At 43.4% G+C, this 24,018-nt stretch overlaps 1 protein-coding gene and 1 long non-coding RNA gene across 8 annotated transcripts; both read right to left on the bottom strand.

Annotated features, from left to right (window-relative positions):
• Positions 1-39: 39 nt before the first annotated feature.
• LOC135096674 (uncharacterized) lies at positions 40-15,552 on the bottom strand. Of its 4 annotated transcripts, XR_010264907.1 has the most exons (8): positions 9,804-9,880; positions 7,834-7,995; positions 7,248-7,393; positions 5,366-5,521; positions 3,955-4,329; positions 2,432-3,786; positions 508-591; positions 40-373 (listed from the first exon to the last, which is right to left on the bottom strand). It is a non-coding gene; the product is annotated as an uncharacterized LOC135096674 (long non-coding RNA). The 4 variants fall into 4 exon arrangements; XR_010264908.1 differs by lacking the exons at positions 508-591; positions 9,804-9,880 and adding an exon at positions 14,528-15,552 and having other exon boundaries at positions 40-454; XR_010264909.1 differs by lacking the exons at positions 508-591; positions 9,804-9,880 and adding an exon at positions 9,897-10,024 and having other exon boundaries at positions 40-454.
• A 3,607-nt stretch (positions 15,553-19,159) lies between these two features.
• Positions 19,160-23,956, bottom strand: LOC135096678 (interleukin enhancer-binding factor 3 homolog). Of its 4 annotated transcripts, none has more exons than XR_010264910.1 (4): positions 23,820-23,956; positions 23,034-23,265; positions 21,321-22,595; positions 19,160-21,246 (listed from the first exon to the last, which is right to left on the bottom strand). XR_010264910.1 is itself a non-coding variant. In XM_063998388.1 (3 exons), exons 1-3 carry the CDS (start codon positions 23,937-23,939, stop codon positions 22,504-22,506), a joined length of 444 nt encoding a protein of 147 aa, XP_063854458.1. In that variant the 5' UTR covers positions 23,940-23,956; the 3' UTR covers positions 19,160-22,503. The 4 variants fall into 4 exon arrangements, 2 of the variants coding, with proteins under 2 accessions (XP_063854458.1, XP_063854459.1); XR_010264911.1 differs by having other exon boundaries at positions 19,160-21,183; positions 21,334-22,595; XM_063998388.1 differs by having other exon boundaries at positions 19,160-22,595.
• Positions 23,957-24,018: the final 62 nt, after the last annotated feature.

Genomic DNA, 24,018 nt, shown 5'->3' with positions numbered 1-24,018 from the left:
GTTTCGCCTTAAACTTAGCCAAAAAAGGGCCAATCCTGGCTTTTTTTTTTGACCAGAGGATGATCTATATTGCATCTATTGTTTTGGGTCCTATTTATTTTTTTATTTATTTACTTGGGGATGCATGAATTGTTTACCACCAATATATAAATTTAGTTTACCCAAGCACATTCTGTAATTTTATCAAACTATATAATTCACATGAGAATGATACTCACAAATTTATTTATTGCCAAAGACACAAAGCAAAGCACCCTAGACTACTACACTGGAGACAGCTGGCAGATCTGGCTTGCAAGATTTACACTGAAGCAGGCAACACATCAGGCTGCACCACCAGGAAGAGAGGACACCAAACACTGGCTGCAGACACCTTCACATCAGGCCCTGCAATGAGGCACCACCAGGCACAGAGGAGACCAAACACTGGCTGCAGACACCTTCACATCAGGCCCTGCAATGAGGCACCACCAGGCACAGAGGACACCAAACACTGGCAGCAGACACCTTCACATCAGCCCTGCAATGAGGCACCACCAGGCAGGCACAGAGGACACCAAACACTGGCTGCAGACACCTTCACATCAGGCCCTGCAATGAGACACCACCATCACCACCAGCCTTGATTGCACAGACAGAAGACAAACCTCTGCAAATAAATACATAAATAATGCAACTTGGGTAAACTAGTTATGAAGAATGAGCTTATTTCTGCATCACACACACACTAATTCCTCACTCATGCAAACTCTTATTCCCACAAACTTTTCACTCCCTCCCCTGGCCTAACAGGTGCCTCAGACAGTCCTTTAACACCCCACAAGAATTTCACATCTATTTCTCTCCTATATCCATGAATTCCCCAAAATTAGTCTCATATTTAACCCAATACTTTCACATGCACATCGCAATAACAGAACTCTCCTCTTATTTCACAGTGATCATTGAAAATCATTCCTTCTCTCTCTCCATTAATACTTCACAACACACCTCACTGACAAGACTCACTCACACCTGTCAGGACTCACACTTAACAGGAGCTAACATCTGCTTATCCAGCCATCTGTTGCTTCTCTTGCAGTCTTGTACCACTATTTTCAATGTTACTGCTCTTGTAATCATGGTTAAGTGCATGCCTCCCCTCCTCCAACTCCTTCAGAAAACGTTAATCTTATTCCTCTTATCCATACACAAACACATACACACACCCAACAATGCTATAATGTTGAAATTCCCCTATCCAAAATTCCTGGGACCAAAATTGCTGCAGATTTCAAATTTTCCCAGTTTTTTTCTAAATATTTCTATATGAATTTATAAAATGGGACAGCTTGGGGTTGGCATCAAGCTTTACATATACTTTCAATGTGGCTTTACAATGGCCACACAGAATATTACAGTGCATGACAACACACCCACAGAACAAAGGCTTCACTGCTCAAAAAGGTAGCAAATTATCACCCATGGCAACTCTCGTGCCCTGAAGATGCCAAGTTCAGCCCTTTAATCACAGAGAGACTGCCAGACACAGTAGAGGGGAAGGTCTCTCCTGTACTTCCCTGCCTGTGTCCCCCTTACTGCTACACTCTGATTTCACAGCTCACATTTAATTCTTGCATTATAACGGGTGCTGTCAAGCTTAACAAAGGGAAGAGTGCTGTGATAGGCCTTGTTTGAGAGGGCTTTGTAGTTGTGAGACTGGACGGGAGACAGCAAGATCAACGACAGCCATGACACAGATGGCCAGGGATGCACTGACACAAGGTACAGCTGTCACTCCGAAGAGGAAGAAAGGCTCTTGGTGAAAAAGGAAAGCAGATACAAGAATATTAAGCTGATGGGATGTATATATTGTAAAAACTGATTAGCTGCACCCTCTTTTAGTCAGAAGAAGCTTGTGAGTTGCAAGGTAGCAGAGAGACAGCTGTTCCAATCACTGAGCACCCTTTGCCAACTGTGTGACAGCTGCTTCCAATCTTACCAGCTTCCTTCCAGTCTGACAGTTACTGATCCCTTCTTGAACAACCACAATCACAACACTTATGAGAAGAATTAAATTGTAGCAAGGGGGAAGCAAGCAGATTAAGTTGTAGCAAGGGGGGAAACAAGCAGATTAAGTTGTAGCAAAGGGGAAACAAGGAAATTAAGTTGTAGCAAGGGGGGGAAACAAGGAAATTAAGTTGTAGCAAGGGGGAAACAAGCAAATTAAGTTGTAGCAAGGGGGAAACAAGCAAATTAAGTTGTAGCAAGGGGGGGAACAAGCAGATTAAGCTGTAACAAGGGGGAAACAAGCAGGGCAGTGTGTGAAAGACATCTCCCACTAAGCTTGACTTATTGTCAGTGTCAAGGATTCAAAAATTGAGCATAGCATCTTGAGAGCACACAAGTCAGAGATATGGGACCTCAACAGTACAAATAACACAATATTCACCTGACTGTTGGTTCCTGAAAGACTCCAGTGAGGTGTGACTGTTGCTCCTCATTAACGGAAGTCTCCCAAGGCCTCTTCCGCTTGCTATCCACAGTACCACCTGAGGGAAACACACACACACAATCAACACTGCAGCATTACACAGCATGGGAGGCACGACAGGGTACACTGATATGCACATTCTAGAAAGGAAAAGAACTAAAGGAGTAGACTGTGCCATTTCTACACAGTAAATGTTGGTCTGGCAGTCAGGCAAGATGTGAGTAGTAGTAGTAGTAGTAGTAGTAGTAGTAGTAGTAGTAGTAGTAGTAGTAGTAGTAGTAGTAGTAGTAGTAGTAGTAGTTTTAATCCCTCAAACAACAGTCCTATTGCTTTAATTTCCTGCCTATCTAAAGTTTTTGAATCTATCCTCAACAGGAAGATTCTTAAACATCTATCACTTCACAACCTTCTATCTGATCACCAGTATGGATTCCGTCAAGGCCGCTCTACTGGTGATCTTCTGGCTTTCCTTACTGAGTCTTGGTCATCCTCTTTTAGAGATTTTGGTGAAACTTTTGCTGTTGCCTTGGACATATCAAAAGCCTTTGATAGAGTCTGGCACAAAGCTTTGATTTCCAAACTACCCTCCTACAGTTTCTATCCTTCTCTCTGTAACTTCATCTCAAGTTTCCTTTCTGACCATTCTATTGCTGCTGTGGTAGACGGTCACTGTTCTTCTGCTAAATCTATTAACAGTGGTGTTCCTCAGGGTTCTGTCCTGTCACCCACTCTCTTATTATTCATTAATGATCTTCTAACCCATACTTCTTGTCCTATCCACTCCTACGCTGATGACATCACCCTGCACTTTTCCATGTCTTTTCATAGACATCCAACCCTTCAGGAAGTAAACAGTTCACACAGGGAAGCCACAGAACGCCTCACTTCTCATCTCTCTAAAATTTCTGATTGGGGCAGAGCAAACTTGGTATTGTTCAGTGCATCAAAAACTCAATTCCTCCATCTATCAACTCAACACAGTCTTCCAAACTATCCCCTCTTCTTCAATGACACTCAACTGTCCCCCTCTTCTACACTGAACATCCTTGGTCTGTCCTTTACTTATGATCTAAACTAGAAACTTCACATTTCATCTCTAGCTAAAACAGCTTCTGTGAAGTTAGGCGTTCTGAGACGTCTCCACCAGTTTTTCTCACCCCCAGCTGATGACTCTGTACAAGGGCCTTATCCGTCCATGTATGGCAATCCATGTATGAAGAGTTATAAGGAAAGAACTTACTTATTAATGGTTACACTTGCAATAACACAATACCATGCCCAACACCTCACAGTCACTTGATCGAAGCCAACACCTCACAGTCACTTGATCGAAGGCAACACCTCACAGTCACTTGATTGAAGGCAACACCTCACAGTCACTTGATCGAAGCCAACACCTCACAGTCACTTGATTGAAGGCAACACCTCACAGTCACTTGATTGAAGGCAACACCTCACAGTCACTTGATTGAAGGCAACACCTCACAGTCACTTGATCGAAGCCAACACCTCACAGTCACTTGATCGAAGCCAACACCTCACAGTCACTTGATCGAAGGCAACACCTCACAGTCACTTGATTGAAGGCAACACCTCACAGTCACTTGATCGAAGCCAACACCTCACAGTCACTTGATTGAAGGCAACACCTCACAGTCACTTGATTGAAGGCAACACCTCACAGTCACTTGATCGAAGCCAACACCTCACAGTCACTTGATTGAAGGCAACACCTCACAGTCACTTGATTGAAGGCAACACCTCACAGTCACTTGATTGAAGGCAACACCTCACAGTCACTTGATTGAAGCCACTCACTAGCTGACCAACTCATCTCAGCTTCAAGGCAACTCAATCTGGAAATAACAGACAATGGAAACAGGTGGGGCTTTTAATCTTCAAGGGACACGTTAAAAATCCTTTGTCAAACCAACAGTAGTGAATAATTCAGTCCCAGATTGTTAGAGAAATGCAAGTCAAAACAGTGAAGTGTAAACAGCAGGTAATTGTTGGTGTCACTGTGCCTGCCATTCAGTGGAAGGAGAGATAAATAAGTTGTCAATGTCCCTTCTACACAAATAAAAAAAACAGTACATTTATGCACACTGCTGCTAATCAATTTATTCTCCCTCAGCAACACTGCATTATATTCAACACCTGCTCACTAACTACTGTCTGTAAGTGAATCACTGAAACTACACACATCACTATTATCATTCTCTCTCTTTCTCTCTCTCTCTTTCTCTTTCAGAAGTATTTATACAACACAGTAAGTACTAGTAACACCTTGACTTGTTCTGCTTTGATCAATTGTTATGTGATACTGCCTCCACTATTTCAGCTTTTACTGTGTGGGTGAACAGTGGATCTTCCTGAGGCAGTGGTGGAGCAGGTGTTTCACTCTTGACACTGTGGGAGCAAAGATTGTCTTCCTTGCGATATACTACACAGTCAATGTATTGCCTCCACACACAGCAACACTGTTCTTCTGTTCCTCCAAACTTTGAGTTTCCTCACTACAGAATCCTTCAGAATAAGCTCCAAGATTTGCTGAGGTGTTCCCACAAGGATCTTCCTTGGCTTTGTCAGCTTGCAGTCTCTCAAGGGCCTCAGTCAAGATTGTCCTCCAGGCCTGGCCACATGCTGCCTGTCTCCAAGGACACACCTACTCATTTCACTGATATAAGCAACCTTTTCAAAGCCCATCAGAGCATTTTCCATTTCTGACAACAAGCAATATTTAGTGGGCTCCTAAACACACACACACACACACACACACACACACACACACACACACACACACACACACACACACACACACATAAACCTGCAGGAATTTGTCTTACCCTTAGCCAGTACTCATCTTACACATATAAACAGCAGATAGCACACCTAGAGTGGTCACCACTTCCTGTGAGTGGCAGTGCACAGCTGTTTTCAGTGAGTATCAGTGGAAGGTCCACTGTCACACAGTCTTGTGACAGCCTGGACTGGACACTTGCTGAGCAGCTCTGGAACCTTCAGGGAGGTTTACTGCAAACCTGCACACTGAAAGAAAATGCAGTTTGAGTAAATGTACATATTATTATATAGAGACAAAATTGTAGTGAGTTATCTAAGGAACTTATGACAATGGTACAGAAGAATTACAAAGATATTACATGGTCCAAGCCTTCAATTCAAAGTAAGTGCTTCAGATTTACATAAACAATTCAGACAGCTTCTAAAATCTACATAAACAATTCATGCAGCTTCTAATTCCATCATTGAGCGTCATCAGCCGTTGGTCCTGGGTTGGCTCACAGTCGTCCCCAAGTGACGCACCTGGCTCACTCAACCCCACGTGCTTCATGGCTCTCTGTCTGTCTCACTCCTCCACACCTGGCTCACTCAACCCCACGTGCTTCATGGCTCTGTCTGTCTCACCCCTCCACACCTGGCTCACTCAACCCCACGTGCTTCATCGCTCTGTCTGTCTCACTCCTCCACACCTGGCTCACTCAACCCCACGTGCTTCATTGCTCTGTCTGTCTCACTCCTCCACACCTGGCTCACTCAACCCCACATGCTTCATGGCTCTGTCTGTCTGTCACTCCTCCACACCTGGCTCACTCAACCCCACGTGCTTCATGGCTGTCTGTCTGTCACTCCTCCACACCTGGCTCACTCAACCCCACGTGCTTCATCACTCTGTCTGTCTGTCTGTCTGTCTGTCTGTCTGTCTCACTCCACACCTGGCTCACTCAACCTCACGTGCTTCATCGCTCTATCTGTCTCACTTCACATTCTTACATGCCATTCTAAACCCTCTCCATTTCTGACAATCATACTTCAGTCACTCTCAACCATTTAAAAGCCCAACTAGTTTCCAAGCCGCTCTTTACTACCACCCTAACACACCTGTTCCCTCAACTGCTACTCCTAACATTCCACACCGCCACAATGTTGCCTCTCACTGCCGCAATGTTGCATATCTAGCTGTCTTCTACTGCTATTTTCATGCTAACTGCTCTTCTGATCTTGTTAACTGCATGCCTCCCCTCCTTCTGCGGCCTCGCTGCACAAGATTTTCTTCTTTCTCTCACCCCTATTCTGTCCACTTCTCTAATGCAAGAGTTAACCAGTATTCTCAATCATTCATCCCTTTCTCTGGTAAACTCTGGAACTCCCTGCCTGCTTCTGTATTTCCACCTTCCTATGACTTGAATTCCTTCAAGAGGGAGGTTTCAAGACACTTATTCATCAACTTTTGACCACTGCTTTGACCCTTTTATGGGACTGCCATTTCAGTGGGCATATTTTTTTATTGGATTTTTGTTGCCCTTGGCCAGTGTCACTCATACATAAAACACACACACACACACACACACACACACACACACAGAAATTATATTAGAAATTATTAGAAATTAGATAAGTTACCAGTGACGAGCCTACGCGACGCCATGTATGTGAGCAAGGCATGTTTTTAAGCATCTGGAGCAAAGTGGTTAAAGGAAAACTTTTTGACTTGAAATGTAATTAGATTGATCACTTATTTTTTCTGGCTGACATTGTTTTTGGAAGGTGGCACTTAAGATATGTGAATGCTGTATCTAGATATAAACAAACATTCACAAATACTCATTCCATTATGTGTCTGTCATTAGGCCCTCAAATAAACAACAAATTAAGTGAGAAGTTACCATTTCCCTTCCTGCCTTGTGCTCTTGTTGCTCCGAGTTGTCTTTGTCATTAGGCCCTCAAATAAACAACAAATTAAGTGAGAAGTTACCATTTCCCTTCCTGGCTTGCGCTCCAGTTGCTCTGAGTTGTAGCAGCAGTGACGTGTGGCACCCAGGATGAAGGTGTCTGCAGGGTGGTCTGTGTCAGGGTGATGATGGCACACAGCACCAGCAGCACCATGACAGCTCAAGCATCCTGTTGAAATTATCACATTTTTAAATGGTGAAAGGTGAAGGAAAAAGCTGTCTCCATGGAATGTGGAAGTACACAACAACAACTCTCAAAGATTTCTTACAATAATAAGTCATCATTCATTGTATCCTTTCTTGTTGGCCACAAGATTATCATACAAATTTTCCATAGACATCTGCAAATTGGTACCTCTAGCTGTTATTAAATATGATATTAAGTTTGGTGAATGTATTTATTTCATTATACATGAAAGTTGTTGATTGCAAAAAAAAATAATAACCAAAATATATTTTGACTTTTACTTTACAATGCCTTAACTGTTTGCTTTTAAAAAATTATGTAGATTTATTTTTTCATTTTAAAACTTATAGTCTAGACAACTAACTGGCCTTAAATTTTTCTGATATACAAATAAAGTAAGAAAGAGAGCACATTTCACTAACACTCATGGTGAAGTGTCCACCAATGATGGTGAAGGAGGTACACATGTAAACTCCAGTCTGACCAATGACCAACACAATTTGTCCACCTGCATGTCTCCATCGGGCACAAACTCCACCTCCCGCATCTGTGTCATGCCCACCACCACCGTCACCGTGGCAACACTGAAAAGTGGAATCTTATCACTCACACTGTTACAAAAAATATACTCCAATATGTATATATATGGATTACTATTCCCAATGTTAAAAATTCTTTAGCTAATCTTACTTTGAGAGAGAGAGAGAGAGAGAGAGAGAGAGAGAGAGAGAGAGAGAGAGAGAGAGAGAGAGAGAGAGAGAGAGAGAGAGAGAGAGAGAGAGAGAATCAAGCCATTTGAAGTACATTTTTAGTTCCTTTACTTACACCATATTGCCTCTCTCTCTCTCTCTCTCTCTCTCTCTCTCTCTCTCTCTCTCTCTCTCTCTCTCTCTCTCTCTCTCTCTCTTAATAAATATGAAAACTAACACATTAACATAGGGAAGCTAATTCTAAAGACAGTCCTTAAATGACCCTGCCCCCCCCCCCTCTCTCTCTCAGGTGGAGTTGGCAAGGTACCATCTCTGTCCCCGCCAATGTCTCTCATGACTTCAAGACGCCTCACTGTAACCTAACTTAACCTAACTTAACCTAATGTAATCTAACCAAACCTAACCTAACCTAATCTAATCTAACCAAACCTTATCTCACCTACTCTAACCTAACCTAACCTAACCTCACCTCACCTCCTCTCATCTAACCTAATAATTCCTCACCTAATCTAACTTAACTTCTTCACTTATGCTAGTTTAACCTAATGCAACCTTTGCTAACTCAATTACCTTAACTAACCTAATTAATCTGCTATAACTTAACATGATCTAACGTAACCTATGTCATCCAAATCTTACTTTCATCTAATCTAATCTAACCTATGCAAGTTAATGTAAATTCATCTAATATAACCTAAACTATGCTAGTCTAACCTATCCTTAACTTACCTAACCTAACGCACTATCTTAACCTAACCTAACCTAACCTAACGCACTATCTTAACCTAACCTAACCTTACTTAGCCTTACAATCTAATACACTTCAACTTACATAGCCTAACCTAACCTAACCTAACCTAAACTATGCTAGTCTAACCTATCCTTAACTTACCTAACCTAACGCACTATCTTAAGCTAACCTAACCTTACTTAGCCTTACAATCTAATACACTTCAACTTACATAGCCTAACCTACTAACTTAAAATACTAACTATAAATACTAATACTAACTTAATACTAACTTAAAACCTTCCTATGCTTATATCACTTCTATTTCCTCCTCCTCCTCCTCCTCCTCTTCCTCTTCCCTAACACAGTGACTCAGCGAAGCCAAGAAAACACGTAATTTCTGAATACTATCTTTAAGAGGTTCACCCAGTCAGCCCTCTTCCTCCTCCTCCTCTTTCCTGACCCCCATCCTCCCTTCTTTACTCACGTGTCTCTCCCTCCCTACACACACACACACACACATACACACACACAGAGGGTCTCACAAGGGTAATACACACACACACCCAACCAGTCACCCACACCCACCCACATACATGTACACACGGACGCACACAGCCTGTCACCCTTACGTCAAACAGCTTACACCCTTCTATTCCCTCTCATTCATCACACATACCCAGTCTCTCTCATCTTCTACTCTGTTAAATAACCAGTTAACAGTCCCAGCCTACTCCCAGTCCCCCTAGCCGGCCGGTTACTCTCTCATTAGGAGCATGACCCTAAAAAACAAGTGACATAGGGCGGCGGTCAGAGAGAGGTAGCCTGGTCTGCCTACGGGAATCGAAAGCGTTTGTTTGGGTACGGTTTAAAGAGACGAAGGTTTAAAGGCACGAAGGTTTAAAGGGACAGTCTCTGCGTGAGTGTGTTTGGTCAAATGCTGAATACTCACGCCTGGTTCGTCATATAGCCACATGGTCAGGCACAGATCACTCCTCCACACACACATAAACAAACACACAAAAACACTAACTAGTAACTGTACCTTTAGTTTCGTCTGCTCTCAAAATATTCCTCCATTACTAATGTAACCCACATTCCCTAGTGGTATACTATCCTCAGAACACCCATATTTTTAAGAGCTTTTTATCCACCATATATGTCTCGGTTAACTCTCATCTTGGCTGGAAATTAAACTATATTGTATCAGTGTGGCCATCTTGAGGTCCCGGATGAAATGGCGGGCTGGGATTGGCTGTTCACGACCCGTTGTCATGGTGATGGTAGATGCCACTCACTTGACAGCTCATATTTTCTCGCTATTGAAAGGAGTTTATTAGAGCGTAACTGAAGCGTGTAAAGGCATCATTCCGCACTATACTATTAAGATATTGTATTTCTGAAGTGTTCCTAGGCTTAATAAGCTTGGATAAGGAGTATAACACAATTTAGATGGTGTGAAGAGCGGATGTTTTCGCGCGAAATTAAAAAAATTCCAGCCTCTGATATTACGTATTAGACTTAAGATATTGTAGTAAGAAAGTATCTATGGAGTTAATAAGCTTGGGTAAAGAGTATAGGGGAATTTAAAGGACGTTTAAGAGACGGAGTGTGAGGAGAAGGTGTGTTAATGCGATTCAAGTAATTCAAACCTGTCTGAGTTGATTCCACAGAAGACTCTTAAGATATTATATTGCTGAAGTGTTCCTAGGGTTATTAAGATTGGGTAAAGAGTATAAGGGAATTTAAAGAGTGGATAAGGGAGGGAGTGGAGCGCTTTGATGTCATATAGACCAAAGCCAGGTTACAGAGGGGTTTTATCTTGTAAAGGGGACGGTTCGGTTTTCTTGACCGAGTGACGAAGGAGAAAAAAAATAAGAAGAGACATCAGCCACTGAACCACAGGGAGAGCAGTGAAGGTCCTTTCTCACTGTTCCCTATATAAGACACAGGGAGAGCAGTGAAGGTCCTTTCTCACTGTTCCCTATATAAGACACAGGGAGAGGAGTGAAGGTCCTTTCTCACTGTTCCCTATATAAGACACCATACACTCTAGAACACCAGGTCAGAAATCAAGAAACACGTGCTATTACAATATAGGTGAAGCTTAAGGACACGTCAGTAATTCAGCAACAGACAATATTTCACAACTGCTCCACAAAACTTCTCGCAACGCAACCGGAATGTTTTAGAATGTTGTTCTTGTTCTGCTGTAGTTAAATGAAATACAGAACAAACAGGGAAGATATATTTTTTTTCTTGTTACCCAGAAACATAAAAACGTACATAATTTCTACTAGAACCTGATAAAAATTAAGAAAGATAAGACGCCAGATCGTTTGAGGATACGAGTTTCTCTTCTGTTATATAAAAATTACAGAACAAACAAGAATAGATGGATTTTTGTGCTAGTCATGAAAATGCCTTTGAAAACCTAAATAACAGACCAGAACATGATAAAAGTTCAGGTAAGACGCGGCAAGATATGATAACACGGATTCCTGTTGTGTAATAAGTTGAATTACATAAGAAACACGTAGAGCTGGATTCTTTTTTTCCCTAGTCACGAAAATACCTCTGAAAACCTAAATAGATCTCTAATTTATAAAAGTTAAGTAAGAAGCTGAACCATTTGGTAACACGAATTTCTGCTCTGTACTAAACTGCATTACAAAACAAAAACAGTAGCTAATATCGAATACATCACATCATATTTTATTTCCCAAATCACGCGTGGCAGCTTTCTATCTTATTAGCAATGCCAGTGTGTTCACCAAAGGCCGTGATTCTGTTGGTGAGTGACAGGGAGAACAGAACGTCTACACAACTACAGGGACTTGAGGTGGCTGGCATAACAAGTGAGGGCAAGACAGCGTCCTTCCCCCACTTGGCCACTGCACACACTGAATGACCAGGAGCTATCGTAATAATTCCATAGCAGAAACTCCTACACAGCGACGCATTTCCTTCAATAAACCGCTAACCACTGAAAAATAACCCTTCTAAACTCCACACGTGTAAACAAATAAACTAATCTATCTGTTATTGCTAATATTTGAGTGTCATTCACTTCAGAACATTAAAAAACAAACAGAATGCCGGCGCGCTCTAGACAGTGGCGGCCTGGCTAACTCAGGCTAACTCTAATAACGTTTCATTTTGGCTCAAGGCATCTTAGCTTCCCTCGGCTCTTTTTTCGCTCCCCAGTCTTTGTTCTCCCCTCAGGCAAGCCTCATATGCTCCCCTGCCACGAATGCTGCAAGAAATATCGCCAGTCAGTGATGGGAAAAAGTGCTGAGAAATAGACGTACCATCTTAACTTGTTGACTCATCTCATATTATCGTTTATTTATTTTTTTTATTTTGTTATATAAGGAAACTGCATCTTGGTTCATGAGTTTTGAGTTTTGTTGACTGTACACTATGATTCTTGTGGTCTTGTCTTATTATTTCACGAGCTATGTCAACAGAAGAATAAATATGAGTTTTCTTTTTGTTTTTTTTTCTTGAAACAGTAATCGGGGTCAGTCAAAACGCATGGAAATCTATCATTCTCAAAATTAATAACATGCGAATTAACGTAAATTTATTCTTTGCATTCTGAAAGATCTATAAAAAGTAAAAACTTGTCCTGAAATCAATTTGAAATGAGACTTATTGCAAATTTATTATATTCTGAGCCAGCCAGAAAAGTCCTCGCTGGTGGCACGTGAGCAATGAGTAAATATGAGGTACATTAAGGTTTCCATCAGTTCACCTGTTGGTTCCTGTCACATTCAGGCCCGATAAAATTTCAAGGACTATGTAGTGGTGTGTGTGAGTGTATTTATGTTTTATGAGGATATCATTGAATGTATGTTTATAGTTGTGTGTATGGCTTGGCTTAGAAAGTTTAATCTCTCTCTCTCTCTCTCTCTCTCTCTCTCTCTCTGTGTGTGTGTGTGTGTGTGTTCCGTTTTTCCTACTTTTGTATCTAACTTTTTTATCATTATTCCCTCCCGTTATACTCTCTCTCTCTCTCTCTCTCTCTCTCTCTCTCTCTCTCTCTGTGTGTGTGTGTGTGTGTGTTCCGTTTTTCCTACTTTTGTATCTAACTTTTTTATCATTATTCCCTCCCGTTATACTCTCTCTCTCTCTCTCTCTCTCTCTCTCTCTCTCTCTCTCTCTGTGTGTGTGTGTGTGTGTGTTCCGTTTTTCCTACTTTTGTATCTAACTTTTTTATCATTATTCCCTCCCGTTATACTCTCTCTCTCTCTCTCTCTCTCTCTCTGTTAGTAAATATTCTCCCTACGTGTCACTCTGGCGGTGGTGGTGGTGGTGATGGTGATGGTGGTGGTGGTGATGGTGGTGGTTGTGTTGAAGAAAACAATGGAATGCAGGGAGGAGTGTGTAAACATGTCTAGCCCAGGAACACAGTGGACACCCATAGCCTAGTTAGCAAAAGAATTCACTGACCCCTACCACTGAACGCCCTTATAGTATCTTAATATAGAGCCTTCCTTTCTTAAACCGTGGAAGGATGGAACTGAAAGGGTAACAAACGTATATTTCGACTTTTTATGACTTTTTCTCCTTAATTAATGGAAGGAGAGAAGTAAAAGAGTAAGAAATACGTGAGCTAAGATAAACTGATGCTTTTTCTTTTCTTCTTTAATGCATTCTTTCACGCCAACATGCATTTCACCCCGTTAATTTCAGTTCTAGTGTTTACGTCAATTGGAAGGAGAAATATTGGCCAGAATTCGGTGTTTTTTTTCCGTTCCCTGTTTAAATGTACGGTTCATTTTTCTCATTGTGTCTTTTTTTGTGATATCTGAACACTGGTGACGCAACATTCACTCCTTATGAATCTGAAGGAAGCATCACGTCACCTAAACTGCTGATATCTCTTTATGGTTCCTTAGGTAAATACGAGCAAGATAAACTAATGTAACGCCACCCCCCCCTCCTCCCTCCTCCTCACCGGTCCGATCAGAGCTCTAATGAGACGAGGCAAAGATCTTCACGGTGAAGAAGAAAGGAAGAGGAAGAGAGAAGAGGCGAAGCACGCACACACAATAGAAAAAAAGAAAACATTTTTGATTGGTAATGGTTCTCGCCTTCATCGTCATGGCCAGAGGGTAGGGAGAGGTTAATGATCACACAGTACCTAGTGTGGCTTTATTAGGAGGAACGAAAAATATAAAAATAGCAAAAATAATTAAATGAATAATACTGATGGGATTCTTTGGGTTGACTGACCGACTATGACACTTGAAATTCTGGTATGGCATATACACTTATACTCCGTTACTTAACACTACGAATACACAAGAAAATAATTACTTTTATAACTCCTCAAGAGTACCATTCATTCTGGGCACCGTTATATCCCTAAATAACGTCACAGCCTTCCTCCATCACTTCTCTACGGCAATAATATTGCTCACAACACATTCACAGTAGATTATATTTGACTAAAGAAACATTACATGGCTAACGCTTTCCCAAGACTGTGGCCTGTCTCCACGTGGGACCAACACCGGCTATTTTATCTGTTGCCAGAGGGAAGGGAGACGCCATTCTGTCAACACGTACAGTCACTATATCTTCACTAGACATGAATAATAAACATGAACAGTAATATTCACTTCTAAATAAAAGAAAAATCAAATATTTCAGAGCTACGAGACCCACCTGTTGCCAGAGGGAAGGGAGACGCCATTCTGTCAACACGTACAGTCACTATATCTTCACTAGACATGAATAATAAACATGAACACAGTAATATTCACTTCTAAATAAAAGAAAAATCAAATATTTCAGAGCTACGAGACCCACCTGTTGCCAGAGGGAAGGGAGACGCCATTTTGTGCTCTCTCCCTCAACACCCACAGGCCTCTTAAGTTATTGGAGCCTTAGCTAGTTCTCTCTCTCTCTCTCTCTTCTTTCACAAATAATTTTACTGAACCGTGAGTTTAAATAAAAATGCAGGAATAATTGGCTAGCAAGGTGAGCATATAGACTGGACATTAGTTGAAGTTAATAATTGAATTCTAAATTACTAACGTATTTTATAAGCTAGGGAATGACACCTTATGAGTTACTGGTAGGCTGACGCAACATGATGTAATTCTATTATTCGTATTACCACTGATTAGAGAAAACTACAGTTGAAAAAAGTAAAGACTATTTATAATAAATGTTTCAAAACTTTTAAATCACTCCCACGAATACACGCCTTATAAATATACTTTTTTCATATAATCACTAAACCTTTAATTACCGCTATTATCCTCCTCTTCACCCCAAGCTACAAAAGAAAACAATTATTGGGGAGACTCAAAGAAACACAGAAATAATAAAAAGGAGCGTTACAAGATAAATACACCAAAACCTTAGACAAAGCGCTTTACAAATAGTTTAAAAGGTAAAAATGTCAGTCAGTAACGCCTTCACATTGTTGGGATGTGAAGGGGCACGCCGTGACAGAGAGGTCCGGACTGACCCGTTTTTTTTTTATTTATTTTATTTATTTATTTTTTTTTTGGGGGGGTATAACATTGACAAGCACCAAAACCTGCACTCCTTTGCTGTTAATTAAACTTTGTAACTTATTACTTGTATAACAATTATTAACAAATTAGGTATGAGCTACACACTATTCATATTTCACTCCGGTAGTCACAAATGTGCCCCCAGAACCACAGCGGTCCATAAAACACACTTCTGGAAGGTGATACTGTCTCTGCTGTTAGGAGAGAGAGAGAGAGAGAGAGAGAGAGAGAGAGAGAGAGAGAGAGAGAGAGAGAGAGAGAGAGTATATATTTACATAACTTCAAGCTTGTTGTAGACAGAACCTCCCAGAAGGGACACAACTATATCCTGACCCCTGGTTCCCATGGCGCCTGTATATATATAAACAAACATATCGTACCACGCTTGGGTAACTACAAACTCATACACACCGTCTTGACCTCATACGGGCAGGACGTGTGACCTTGGCGCTCTCGAGCAGCCTCGGCCAACTTGTTGGCCTTCCCCGCCCCCTAGTGATAGTGACCTCAGTTTGTTTTGTTTTTTTACTTTTCTGTTTTCAACTTTTAGCGTTTAGTTTGAGGCTCGATCTGGTGGGATTGTTGTTTTTGTGAACACTTGTAGCGAATGCGTGTGATACATAAAGAAAAATGAGTGCTTCAGTGCAAACATACGAACGCAATTACCTCCTGCGTCGTAGACGAGGATCTGGGTACCCGCCACCCAACGTGATACAGTGCCTTAAGTCCTTAAAACTATTTCGAAACCGTGGATCGAGAGGAGGCAAAAGTGTGGTGCGTCCCATCAAGGTAGTGACCTCCAGTGCCAGAGACGACCGCAGGGTGGAGAAGAGGGAATACAAACACTTTGAGGTGCCGAGAACGTGGTATAGTCTTCCCTCACTCCTCTTATTTAATGCAACGTCTCTGGCCAACAAGAGGGACGAAGTGATTGTGACGGTGAGATCTACTTGTGCGGACATTGTGGCGGTTACTGAGGCGTGGCAGATTGTTCCTGAGGTGTGCACGATGCAGGACTACCAGCTATACCATCACCTCAGGTCAGGGCGCAGGGGGGGGGGAGTGGCCGTCTTCTGCCGCTCTGCCCTCAGCCCCTCACACCTCCCTGTTGATATTCCTGCCGGTGTGGAGGCCCTGTGGGTGAGAGTCACGCCCCCCTCCCATCCCAACAACACGGCCTCCATCATAGTCTGCGTCGTGTACCACCCCCCACGAGCCGCCACTGCACAGTTGCTCACCGCTCACATCATCAACACTGCTGATGCCCTGAGGGTGGGGTATCCTGCTGCCAAGCTGGTCATCTGTGGGGACTTTAACAGATTAGATATCAACGATATCCTACACCAGCTACACCTCACCCAGGTCGTGGACTTCCCCACCCACCAGCAAGCCATCCTCGACCTTATCCTCACAGACCTGGGCCAGCAGTACTCGCCACCCAAGCCGCTGCCTCCCATGGGACGGAGCACCCACCTCTCCATACTGTGGTCACCCACACCCACCACCTCGACCCCCCGGTCAGCTGTCACCAGGACCCACCGCCCCATGCCTGACTCAGCCATGAGGGAGTTTGGGCAGTGGGTGACACAACACCCGTGGACCGAGGTGCTGGATGAGGAGGACGTCCACTTAAAATGGCAAAACTACGTCGCCACTACTACAGCAGCCTTCCACCACTACTTCCCAGCCAAGAGCGTCACAACGCACCCGTCTGATGCTCCCTGGATGACGCCCCGCATTAAAAGACTCATGCGTCAGCGGACCTGGGCGTTCCACTCCTGCCCGGTCCTTTACAGGAAACTAAGAAACAGAGTAATCAGGGAGATTAAGAATGCAAAGGCAAGCTATTACCCAGACAAGATACACCACCTCAAGCTGACCAACAACAGACAGTGGTACGCTAAGATCAAAGCTTTGTGTGGCTTACAAAAGCACACTTCATCCCTTCCTTGCACCTCACACCTTCCTGCTAATCTCGCGGCTCAGGAGATGAACGATCACTTTGCTGCTATCTGTCAAACCTTTCCTCCCCTCCACACCACTCCGCTTCCTGCCTATCTGCCCGCTCCCTCCCCTCCACACACTGTCCAGGCGATGGATGTTTTTAAGAGAATACTTAAATTTAAACCAAGATCCACCACACCCACTGACCTTCCTATAAAAATTTACAAGGAATTTGCTGTAGAGCTAGCAACACCGCTATGCTCCATAATAAACGCCTCACTCTCCCAACACTCTTGCCCCGCGGACTGGAAGACATCTTATGTCACTCCCATCCCCAAAACTTCCAGTCCTCAGTCACTCAATGACCTCAGGCCAGTCTCTATCACCCCCATCCCTAGCCTTATTTGTGAAGATTTTGTATATGACTGGGCATACACCAAAATTTGTAACACCGTGGATATCAGACAATTCGGAAATATTAAAGCCACCTCCACCTCACATTACCTGACCAGCTTCCTTGAATTCATCCACAGCCACCTGGACAAGCGAAACACCTCTCTAGCTGTTGCTTTTGTCGACTTCAAAAAAGCCTTTGATCTAGTTGATCACACTGTTGTCATCAGCAAGGCAGTAAGTCTGGGTCTCCCTCCTAATCTGATAGCGTGGCTAGCCGACTTCCTCACAGGGAGACGTCAGGCCGTTCGCTATCAGGGCTCTGTCTCTAATTTCCAACAGCTGACATGTGGAGTCCCCCAGGGGACCAAGATGGGTCCTCTATGCTTCCTCCTCCTCATCAACGACGCCCTCACCGACACCCCCCATCGCTGGAAGTATGTGGACGACTGCACCGTGGGCGTCCCAGTTTCCAACAAGAACCCGGACTACTCGCCACTGCAAGCAATTCTGGAGCGACTGCAGACGTGGACAGAGGAGAGCAGGATGACCATCAACCACAGCAAAACTGTGGTGATGCATTTCTGTACCTCCTCTGTACCAGTGCCCCCTCCCCGGCTCACAGTGGGCCCTCACCCCCTCCAGGTGGTCCAATGTGCCAAGCTTCTCGGAGTCACGGTGGACGACCAGCTGACCTGGCAGCAGCATGTCGCCAGCACCGTGAGATCAGCTACCTACAGGCTGTACATGCTGCGCAGACTCAGGTCGCTGGGGACGCCGACAGATGAGTTAAGGGGGGTGTACCTCACCTTCATCCTCCCCAAACTCATGTACGCCTCCCCAGCGTGGTCCTCCTCCCTCACACACACTCAACAGCTACAGCTAGAGAGTGTGCAGAAAAGGGCGTGCAGGGTCATCCTTGGCCCTGCATACACCACCTATGAAGAAGCCCTGACCACCCTGAGTCTGTCCAGAATATCCACCAGGCACCGAGAGGCTCTGGAGAAGTTTGGGAAGGGACTACTGCATCATCCGCGTCTCAGAGACATGCTGCCGCCCGACGCGCCTCGCCCTGTCCGTGCCACCAGACACCACAACAAAATAACGCCCCTGAAGGCGCCGCGCACGGACCGGTACAGACTCAGTGCGATTCCCACCATGGTGCGAGCCATCAATCGATAGTATTTCCCTCCTAGATTAGTCTTACCGTTAGGATTAATGTTAAGTTTTTCCCCATCCCCTATGTACATTTTCAGTTTGTCAACTGCCTAAATAATAAACCGTTTATTATTATTATTATTATTATTATCAACTATATCCTGACCCCTGGTTCCCATGGCGCCTGTATATATATAAACAAACATATCGTACCACGCTTGGGTAACTACAAACTCATACACACACAAAATCATTTCTTATGGGAAACGATCGCGTCTTGACACTTATTATTAAAGGTTTATTGAGTATTATGTCAACATATACATATATAAATATTGCACAAAAGAAAAAAATATACATGAATGTACATAATACACAAAGCGGGCACCGCTGGTAAACTCTGGAACTCCCTGCCTGCTTCTGTATTTCCACCTTCCTATGACTTGAATTCCTTCAAGAGGGAGGTTTCAACACACTTATTCATCAATTTTTGACCACTGCTTTGACCCTTTTATGGGACTGCCATTTCAGTGGCCATATTTTTTTTATTGGATTTTTGTTGCCCTTGGCCAGTGTCACTCATACATAAAAATAAAAAAAAAAGCAATTGACTTGGTTTTTCTCCTCCTCCATTTCTCAATTTTTCCTTTCATTCCCAGGAGTATCTATGCACCTGTCTTTAAATACCTGGAAAAACAAAGGAATTTTCTCTCTTCACTTTAACTGTGACAATGCTTGACCTAACATGATCTAATTTCCTTTATTTCACTTCCATTTCTTCACGTAACATTTAATATAACCAAATCCTGCTGCCAAGGTTCTGATCCCTACCATTGGCACACCTTTCTTTATCCATTCACCTGCACACCACACAGACAAGAGATAGTGCAGGACTTTACATGACTACACCAACTTTGACTCCACAGGCCACTCCAACACCACCAACAGAGGCAAGGAACACCACCCTGGTTTAAAATTTCCATGTTTACTTCAGTTTTTCAGTAGCATGCCATGTAGAATGAACCAAGTGTCCCCAAACTACACACTATGCCTGAGAGGTTAGGACTTTCCATAACAATAGTGCAAATTAGCTTAAAAACACAATACTTCGAGGACTAGCATGGACAGACTCAGTCATGGCGGAGTGTAATGGTTGTGGTACAGTGCTACGTGTTCAACCAGGCAAACCCATTTCAGTATACAATGTAATGCTATGGGAGAGTACATACAGTCATGGTCAGAAATCGAGTCAGTGCTCTTCATTTACTCTCTGTATTCGGTTCTTCCTTCCCCTGATCTGCTGAAAATCACTCGGGTTTTGTCAGATTCTCAGCAGGTTCTTGGACTTGAAACGCACAGCTGGGTAGAGGAAAATGCAGCTCGTGACGTGACTTCTGACCTCAACAGCACAACATAATGAAGGTACATCACTAAGAGCCAAGCTATCCATTCCATCAGGTCCACCTAACACTTGCAGCATCAGGCATCTTCTCACCGCCCTCCTGTGCATCCTAGCTAGTACACCACCCTTGGCACAATGCATCACAACTGTGCCCATTGAAATACTGCACTCAACTTTAATCCTTCTGCTCTAGATAAACAAGATGTACATGCAAACAATACTTCACTTATGCTGTCCTTACAAAACAGGTGACAAATTTTTTAAAACATGACATACACTTACGTACACTATAGTATTCTCAGGGCCCCTGGGTATGTGTGTACACCCATATACACTTAAGTACACTCTCTAGAGTATTCTCAGGGCCCCTGGGTATGTGTGTACACCCATAGCTTAGGTATTTTTTTTTTTTCTTTTTTTTTTTTTTTAGGGATGCTCTGGAACCAGTCATGTTCTGCTGGGTCTGGAACTCACTGGCTCAGCCCTTGGACTGCTATCATCCTTCAACATTGAGAGTACTATGAGAACTGCTGGTATGGACAGAGGAAATGAGAGAATAGGAAGTTAATTTAGTTTTCCATAAGCTATAGAACTGTTGAAGAGGCTGGTACAAAAATGAGCCTAAAATGTCATAGGTGGTTACAGGACAAGTTGCCTACAAAAGGTTATATTAACAGATACACTATTTGATAAGCTGACAGTGTTTCTGAATTCATATGAGAAAATAGTAATAAGTGATAATTTACCTAACTGCATTGGTGATAAATGAAGGCGTTGAGGCAAACGTCAGGGTGTGAGAGGTAAGGTGGACACACAGGAAGCAGGAATGACAATACTGGTGTGGTAAACTGCTTCATTAATTCCACTCTCATCAAATGATTACCTCTTGTACAATTACACTTCCTTCAAAACCAAAAACAACACCAGCTTGATAAATTGCAATCAATGTTTCAAATTCATACCTCTTGCACTTACACTTCCTTCAAAACCAAAAACACCAGCTTGATAAATTGCAACCAATGTTTCAAATTCATACCTCTTGCACTTACACTTCCTTCAAAACCAAAACCAACACCAGCTTGATAAATTGCAATCAATGTTTCAAATTCATCTTAACCTCAATTATATACAAAAATTGAAAAAGAAAAAAATACTTGCTTTTATAACCTTTACATACATACACATTCAAGAAATTTTCATTATGTATTCAAACTCATAACATTTTGTGTAGTAATATTTAAACAGGTGACCATCCCAGGACTCAGCTCCAGCCAGTTGTGTTTGAGGAGAAAGTTTCAACCAGAAGAGAAATTAAGGTACTGAGATTCCAGCCAGAAGTCACCAGAACCTAACCAACGGCCAGGTTCTAGGGCTTCCTTACCTGCTCACATTAAACCAAGTGGTGAGACTGACTGCTAAACTAGAGTACAGCTTTCATTTAACCCATAAAGAGTGGGTACCTTTAAATAAATAGATGAGTTAAATACCTTAAACATCTGAAACTGGATGCCATTTTTGTCAGGAAGCTAAATAAGTGTTGATGTGATGAGTTCGCACACTTTTGTTTTCAGTAAGTAGGGCTTGTCTGTCACTGTCCCATCACCACAGCCCTCTCATCACCCACTCCACTCCACAGCAGAACACTAGATGAGTGATCTGACACAAGCAGGAATGAGTGACTGACCCCTTCTCCTGTGCCTGTCTTTCACAATCAGCTGCATTTCATTTGCATTCATGGCAGGCTCAGCACCGACCATTTACAAGGAGCACCCACACTTCACGGGCTAACTAAATAAATGGGAAAAGAAAGTACGTCAAAATCATAAATAAGAATTCCGTTAAATGTCAGTCTTCTAACTCTGGCACTAAGTAACAGAGCTGGAACAAAATAAAGGTAAACACTGGACTGGAAGGATTTACACGTGGAAAAATTGAATTCCACGTCACTCGTCAGACTGCAACATTTAGCACAGACCATCACTTCCCTTCCACAGGAGTTTTGTAAGCCACTCAGGCCCTGCCCCTCCAGTTCACTACATTCCCTGCCTTCAGCAAGCAGCAACATACAAGACAACACTCACAGACAGGACTTCAGGTTAAAATACTATGTAGCTACCTATCTACTTTGTCATTATCGCGTAGCAGACTCTACAGCCACGTGTGCGAGGGACCGCCTGCCCCGCACACCGCCGCCAGTACCCAGGCAGCTAGTACTTCCATTAAGCGGAGATCTCAAAGGTGGATTCTACCCCGTACAGTCCCAGTATTGCTGTGTTGGCCAGGAAGAACTTGGCTTTCTTCACATTTGTCCCTGCAAGTAAAGAAAATTCCACTTAGCACAAGTCCAGTCAGTGATCAAGATAAGGGGACTAAATGTTGCAGCAGGCTAAAGAATATTCCTGCAAAAAATGAGTAATGTAGTGAAAGATAAGACTTAACATCTGCATCTTCAGTCAAGTGATGATTAAAACTTGCTTTATTTTCTCCTTCAGAATAATCAACATAATTTCATTGTGAGGGAGTTCCAAGGCTGTACAGGATATCAGAGTATCCTTGCTTGGTGACTGAAATATATTCCTAGTAACTATGGGTTAAGATATGCTGCTGCAGAGACCTCCAAGTTCAACTGTTCTATGTGAGACTGTACCCAAAACACAGAGATGGGTTTTGTTGCCTTGAGATGCCACCTGGTACTACAGAAGCTTCTTATTTTGTCTTGTCAGACTCGCCTGGTCAGTCTACAACTCACCCTTGCCTGAGAACTCCTTGCCATCGATGTCGGCGGTGACGGTGAAGAAAGGCTTGTTATCCCTGGTGGTCTGGTTAGTGTTGTACAGCAGGCCAGGCTTCATCTGGTGCAGCACCATCACGGGGTGCATGGACGCCGCACCTTCTGGGACCTGCTTGGCCGGATTGGGAACTTTCACAGGTTCAGTTGACTGGAATGGAAAGTTTGATTCTGCTTTCATTGGCTCGGTTAACTGAAAGAAATAAAATACAAAAGAAGCTTGATATGGCAAGGCAAGGACAGTTCATGTGTACATTACCATCAGCTATACTTCACTATGTTCATGGTCATATTCTGACAAATTCACGAGTGTTTCTCCTTCTAATCTCACTGTGTTTCTCCTTCTAATCTCACTATCTATACTCTCAATTCTTTACTGATTATAAAAACACAATGAAATGGCTGCCACTTTCTTGCTGCCCCAGATGCCGCCACCATCACAACCTGGTGTGGTGTGAAGGCTCCACTCAAGCACTCACTGCTCAGGCCACTCTGTGATTGGCACACACTACACACGTGCCAAGCAACACAACAGAAGGAAGACCCTCCCCACACCCTCCCACTCATGAGCCAAGCACACCAACGGTCACACCACCCAGCGGCTACACCTTCACCTGTGGTGCCTGTGCCACACACCTGCCATGCAGCAGCACCACCACCACCACCACACCCTGAACCACAGTTATCTGCTAGCCATCCCTGTCCCTTTCCCAAGTTCCCTAGCAGCCAATCCCAAGTCACACCCACCTTGGGATCCACAGCCGGGGTGTTTATTGGGGGCACGGCCTCCCAGGTGGGCACAGATGGCCTCCGTGAAGGCAGCTGCCTGGGGACTCTCCTCCTTGACGGCCGCTGTGGGGCCGCCATCCCCCCTGGTGAGGATTGTGCACGCCAGAGAGGGAGGGAGGGAGAGACGGAGGAGTGTGGGGAGGCCCCACACTCCTCC

This window comes from Scylla paramamosain, unplaced genomic scaffold, assembly GCF_035594125.1.
Source record: "Scylla paramamosain isolate STU-SP2022 unplaced genomic scaffold, ASM3559412v1 Contig5, whole genome shotgun sequence".
Lineage (NCBI taxonomy): Eukaryota > Metazoa > Arthropoda > Malacostraca > Decapoda > Portunidae > Scylla > Scylla paramamosain.
Note: the sequence above shows the minus strand (reverse complement) of the source record. Positions and strands in the feature narration are given on the sequence as shown.